The following is a 6,375-nucleotide window of genomic DNA, read 5'->3' as shown; positions in this document are numbered from 1 at the left end:
CTCCCTCATTCTTATTCTTTCTTTCCCTCTCTACTTCCTTCCTTCTTTCTCCCTTTCCGTCTTTTCTCCCTCTTTCTTTTTCTTTCCTTCTTTATTCCCTTCCTTATTTCCTACTCTTCTTTCTCTCCCCTCTTTCCTTCCTTCCTTCCCCTCTCCCTCTCCCTCTCCCTCCCACTCCCTCTTTCCTTCCTTCCTTCCTTCCTTCCTTCCTTCCTTCCTCCCCTCCCTCTCCCTCTCCTCAGAAACATAGGATGCTGCTTTATACTTCTGGCCCTTAAACCCTGGAACCAGGAGAGCAGCTTCAGTGAGTCAACCTCAGCCAGTCCCTTTGGTGAAGGGTGGTGGCTCACTGGCAGAACATCTGTCCTGCATGCAGAAGGATCCCCAACATTTCATGCAGGACCTTTGCAGGGCTGCTTGCAAGCTCTGCAAAGGTCCTGCATGAAACCCTAGCGAGCCTCCACCACCCAGTGCAGTTACCAAAAATCATTTTTCAATAAATTGTACAATAATTGTACATTTGAATATCTACTTGCCATTATTCTGACTATGTTTCTGCTTTCAGAGCTAGTTATTACTTACATTATTACAAAAACAGTAATAATTGAATGCAGTGACAATAATTTATGTTAATAAAGAGTGGACACATAGTCCTACAGATACATCCGGCCCTTTGAGGGTGACCAAACTGCTGATGCGGCCCCCGATGAATTTGAGTTTGACACCCCTGTGTTAAGTGAATGTTGAGATATTTCCTAAGTTGCACACTGCTATCATATATCAAACCAGAATTGCACCATGTGTCTGGTTTTTTTTGCAGGGGGCGGGGTTCCTATCAATACTTATTCCCCTCCCCCCATCAGTGTTCTGCTCACCATCTGGACTCCGCCCAAAACTTTGGTCTACAAAAGACACTGGGGATCCCAGGGAATCCAAACATCATTCTCCAGGGAACTGCAGAGATGAAGGTTCTGGCCCTTACTCTCTTCTGCCTCCTCCTTGCAGGGAATGAAGCCAAAGTGTATGAGAGATGTGAACTGGCTGCACGTTTGAAACAGGGTGGGATGGATGGATACCATCGCGTCAGCCTGGCCAACTGTGAGTTTGCTCTTCCTTTCCCTTCATCTTTGCAATTGCTGGTGTTTTTAGGGCAAAGCTGAAATGGGGACTTCTTTTCAGGAAAAGGTTCACACACCCTGCTGCCCATCAAAATGTCCCAACTTTCATTCGTTGTTTGTGCAAATTTCTATTTAAGACCATTGGGGGGGGGGGAGTAGATGTTACAGGCAGCTTCCATCGTGAACATTGAAAGAATGTTTTTAAATTATTCTGTTTCAAAACTTTGACAAAAAAGATTGCACACTGAGCGTATACCCAAATTGTAGTCCTTGTTCACTTTGTTCCAGGGCTCTGTGCCGCTTATCATGAAAGCAGATTTAACACCAGAGCCGTGGGGCCACCAAACTCTGACGGCAGTCGTGACTATGGAATCTTTCAGATAAACAGCCGCTGGTGGTGCGACAATGGACATCGTCCAACAGCCAATGGGTGTAGAAGCTCCTGCAATGGTAAGCAACTTGATACTGCAGGGAATGCTAGCTGACACTTCTTTAATTCAGTTCACATTTGAAGGTGATTCTACCTAATTTACGCTTTCTGAAATAATACACAGAAAAAGACACAGCACATTCTTCAAAACTCACACTTCTAATCTTGCTCCACCTTATACTGCACAGATATACAAACACTCAGATATGCCTCTCTCTCTCTGCTTAGGTGCTTGTCTTCCTCTCTCTCTCTCTCATGCACCACATGTGCATGCGTGCATCCCTCCCCCCCCCCTGTCACCAGCAGCGTACTGTGGGTTGTCGTCCCCTTCTCCTGGTGGACTGGGCGGTTGGGGCGGGCACCAGGAGGTGGCATGCAGAGGGTGGATAGAGCCCGCCTCAAATAGGCTCTTTGTCTGCCGCCTCCATCCACCTGCCCACCAGACCAACCTGCCTGCCGCTGTGCCTCAGCTGCCAGGAATTTGCTGCCAAGGAGTGTGGTGGAGTTTCCATTCTGTTAGGAATGCTTTGGTGGCGTTTCCTGCTTGGCAGAGGGTTGGACTGGATGGCCCTTGTAGTTTCTTTAGGGAAGCTTTTAATGTTTGATGGATTTCTGTATTTTAATGTTTTGTTGGAAGCCGCCCAGAGTGGCTGGGGGAACCCAGCCAGATGGGCGTGGTATAAATAATAAATTGTTGTTGTTGTTGTTGTTATTCCAACTTTATGATTCTAGGTCTCATGGGGATACCCGATTGCACACCCTCAGAAATGTGTGCCAGGGCAATAGCCCCCCTGGCCCCCCCACGCCACATCTCAGCCCCTCAGACACAGACACAGACTACTCTCCCTCTCTGCTCAAGTACATATCTTCCCTTCTGAGCACACATACATGTAACCCCTTTTTCTCACTTGCATGAAACATCATGTAAATCTGTCCCTCCCTTCTTCCATCATACACACACAAATACATCTCTCCCACCTTCCTCGCACAACTTGCACATCTCTCTCGCAGTCACACATACTTGAGCACTAACATCCCACTTCTAAAAAGCATCTTCCTAAGGCTAAAGAACCATCTGCCAACAGTGCCCACTTGCAGGCAGCAACATTCCCCTGATCCTGGGAGGAGACCTCAGCCTCTCCTTTACTTTCCCACCCCTTTTAAACAAGACGTCCCTAGCACAAAGTTGGTGGATACCAGAATCCTGAATGTGCCGGGACATCCCTGCTGTTCCTCCCCACTCCCTCCATTCCATTTAGCCTTACTTGCCATGGGACAAACAAGGCACTCACAGCTTGCTGGCAGGCAGCAGCACCCTGAGCACACAGGGATAACCCCACAGCTCATTCCTTTCTTTCCCAACCTTTCATTTCAAGTAATCTGGAGGCAGGCAGTTGTGTGAACAAAGGTCCTAGAACTCCTTACCAAAGTATTCCAATGGGGTAGCACTGAAGCAATCGACCCACTTCAACTGGTTTGGCTGCTCACTTGCAGGTCATGACCCACAAACTGGGAAATATTGCCCTAGGCCATGACCTCTCACTAGGCCATGCTCTGTTCCACCGCCTCTGCTCTGTATCCTCCTGCTTTTACCTGGGTGCAATGTGTCCTGGAACTGTGACCTTGCTTGTCTGGATGGAGGATGAGATGGGCCATTTATAAAGAACTGATTTCTTTCTCTGGCTAGAATTCAGCTGACTAGAAGGGATCCCCTGCTTGGTGCTATAATTGAATGCCAGCTCAAGGGGGAAATGCTTTAAGTGCTCCCCAAAAGTATTCAGGCTTGGAGTTGGATGGACCTCTAGGAAAAGGTTTTCCACAGTTCAGCGGCAGCCCCTGCAACCTTGGGGGTGTTTGTATTCTGGGTTTTGCATTTTAGGAATCCCCAGTAACTTCCTTTTCTTTGCCAGCGTTCTTAAATGATGACATCACAAATGATATTAACTGTGTCAAGAGAATTGTCCGTGACCCCCAAGGGATGAATGCATGGTAAGTGCTAATATCTCAGTGCTTGGAACATTCAATACTAGCCAAGTTTTCAGTTCACATAACTATGTAGAAAAATATGGTTTCACTTGACTGTTGTATAGCTGGCAGCTAAAGATCCTTCTCCAATAGGCGCTGACAAGAGCTAAAGACGCTTCCTTAAATGTACAGCCAGTAGTACCCTCACTGCTCTGGGACCCTGCTGTCTTCCCCCACTTCCTCTGAGTAACTGGCAGCATCGCATGGTGCTGGGAAGCTAGGAAAAGACCACAGCCCCACCTGCATCACAAAGCCAGCCACTACTGTGTGCAGCAAACACTTGGATGGCTGGTGGGTACTAGGAGCTCTTAGTCTTGGTGGGGATTTAAGAAAAAGATTTGGCAACTGAGCCAATGTGTAGTAGTGGTAAGAGAGGACCTGGGAGACCAGAGATCAAATCCTGACTCAGCCAGGAAATTCACAGGTTGACATTGAGTCAGTCACTGTTTCAGAACCCAGCCTACACCACAGTGTTTTTCTAAGGGGAAGAACCATGTATGCCACTTGAGCTCCTTGGAGAAAAGGTGGGGTATAAATGTAGTAATAAATAAATTGGAATTCAGGAAAGGAGGAGACAGTCTAAGTTCTGTCATGGGCTGGAGTGAAGTCCTGGGGCAGATGGTTCACTTCCCAAGGTTGCTTGGAGGTCTTTCACAGAAGGCGATCAATGCTTACCGGTAGCAGCCACAATGACTCTGTTTCACCTTCATTGTTAGGCACATTGTGCCTCTGAATGTGCTTCTCACTCACTGGATCATCACCTTGTCGTGGTGTGAGGGCTTGCACGTTCCTATGACCCTTGTGAGCGAAGCCATCGGGAGTCTTGTACTCCCAGCAGGGTCACCCAAGGCGGTAAGGTCAAAGGGGAGGAGCTAGACAAAGAATGATCCAAGAAGTCCTCAGTGGCAGGACTGTGAAATCTGGAAGCCCCTAGTCATGAACCGGGACATGGGAGGTGGATACAAATTCAGTCGCTCAGAATGAGGCAGTTGAGCAGCTCGGCAGCTGTATCCATGACTGAGCAGTAAAGTTCCATGGGATGGGATGGGAAGCATAATTTTGCTAGAAGGGCATCATGGGCTGTTAGTAGGTAGACTTCCTGTTGACCACCAAAACTGATCATCAGCAGAGACAATGAACAGGAAGAATGACCCTGCAGCTGGCAGAAATGCCTCACTTGGAAATGTTGTGGAGCTTTTAAAGAAGATCCACCACACCTGTAATTATACAAGCAACAGTCATGTGGCTTCCCTTGCTTTATTTTTTGCTCTCATTCTGATTTTTAGGGTTGCTTGGAGGACATATTGCAAAGGACAAGATCTCTCAAAGTGGACAAGAGGTTGCAGACTCTGAGTTCCATGGTCCTGAATGAATTCCTGCATTTCTCTTGAGATTCCCTTTGATGAAACAGCTAGCTACTGCCATATAATCAAAATCCAGCTGCTTCTTTCTGCGCCAGCATTTGCATGTTGTGCCCCACCCCGTGGTGGAGGGAAATGGCCCTCTTTCTATATGAATGAGGGAAAGTGATTATTCTTTTTAAGTGTGTCTGGGGTGGTCAGTCATCTTGCTCTGGATTGCGAGCTTCTCTGCTTGAAAATCTTCAATAAATTGAACATAAACCAAACTCTTTTCTTGCTTGATGGGTAAATAGAAAGAACAGAATTAGGTTGAGCATCATCATCTCATCATAATTTGCAGGGAGATGCAGAGGCGTATCTAGGTCCCTTGCACCCCTGGCAAGGAGCTGTATGGGCACACACACACACCAGAAAAGATCACTTATCCCACATGTGATCTTGCTGTGACAGCAGCGAAGCACTGCCACACACATACACATCATAAACTCCATAATCTCCCGCAGTCTACCTTCATGCTTCCTTGCCATCTCTCCCACCACTCAGCTTCTAGCTCTTGTCTAAACTAGTGACCTTACACAGATAACTAGTGATAGATTTCTGGGGTGACTTACAAATGTCAGATAGATTGGAAAATGGGCCCCAAGTTTGCAGTCAATTTAAAATTGGAACACACACTATAATATTCCCATTACTTCCTGACTGACTTTCTCCTGCTTATAACTTCTGGTACATCCTATTATTATGAAGTTTTCCAGGGATTCTATTATCCCTCCAAAGGACCAGGCCTGGCTTTATTTGGACTGGGTCTGCATATTATTATTATTATTATTATTATTATTATTATTATTATTATTATTTATTTATTTATACCCCGCCCATCTGGCCGGGTCTCCCCAGCCACTCTGGGCGGCTTCCAACAGAAACATTAAAATACACTAATTTCTTAAACATTAAAAGCCTCCCTAAACAGGGCTGCCTTCAGATGTCTTCTAAAAATCTGGTAGCTGTTTTCCTTTTTGACATCTCATGGGAGGGCGTTCCACAGGGCAGGCGCCACCACCGAGAAGGCCCTCTGCCTGGTTCCCTGCAACTTGGCTTCTCACAATGAGGGAACCGCCAGAAGGCCCTCGGCGCTGGACCTCAGTGTCCGGGCAGAACGATGGGGGTGGAGACGCTCCTTCAGGTATACGGGACCAAGGCCGTTTAGGGCTTTAAAGGTCAGCACCAACACTTTGAACTGTGCTCGAAAACGTACTGGAAGCCAATGTAGATCTTTCAAGACCGGTGTTATGTGGTCTCGGCGGCCGCTCCCAGTCACCAGTCTAGCTGCCGCATTCTGGATTAGTTGTAGTTTCCGGGTCACCTTCAAAGGTAGCCCCACGTAGAGCGCATTGCAGTAGTCCAAGCGGGAGATAACCAGAGCATGCACCACTCTGGCAAG

At 47.2% G+C, this 6,375-nt stretch overlaps 1 protein-coding gene across 1 annotated transcript; it reads left to right on the top strand.

Annotated features, from left to right (window-relative positions):
- Positions 1-950: 950 nt before the first annotated feature.
- LOC118077197 (lysozyme C-3) lies at positions 951-5,200 on the top strand. Its single transcript, XM_035100671.3, has 4 exons — positions 951-1,098; positions 1,407-1,568; positions 3,459-3,537; positions 4,860-5,200. Exons 1-4 carry the CDS (start codon positions 963-965, stop codon positions 4,924-4,926), a joined length of 444 nt encoding a protein of 147 aa, XP_034956562.1. The 5' UTR covers positions 951-962; the 3' UTR covers positions 4,927-5,200.
- Positions 5,201-6,375: the final 1,175 nt, after the last annotated feature.

Source organism: Zootoca vivipara, chromosome 10, assembly GCF_965207765.1.
Source record: "Zootoca vivipara chromosome 10, rZooViv2.hap1.1, whole genome shotgun sequence".
Classification (NCBI taxonomy): domain Eukaryota; kingdom Metazoa; phylum Chordata; class Lepidosauria; order Squamata; family Lacertidae; genus Zootoca; species Zootoca vivipara.
This window is presented reverse-complemented; position numbering and strand designations above follow the sequence as displayed.

Bases quoted from the DNA above. Each gene is read 5' to 3' on its own strand.
- LOC118077197 (XM_035100671.3), top strand. From the start codon at position 963: ATGAAGGTTCTGGCCCTTACTCTCTTCTGCCTCCTCCTTGCAGGGAAT. The intron at 1,569-3,458 runs GTAAGCAACTTG...TTTCTTTGCCAG, and splicing joins GTGTAGAAGCTCCTGCAATG to CGTTCTTAAATGATGACATC. The intron at 3,538-4,859 runs GTAAGTGCTAAT...TCTGATTTTTAG, and splicing joins CCCCAAGGGATGAATGCATG to GGTTGCTTGGAGGACATATT.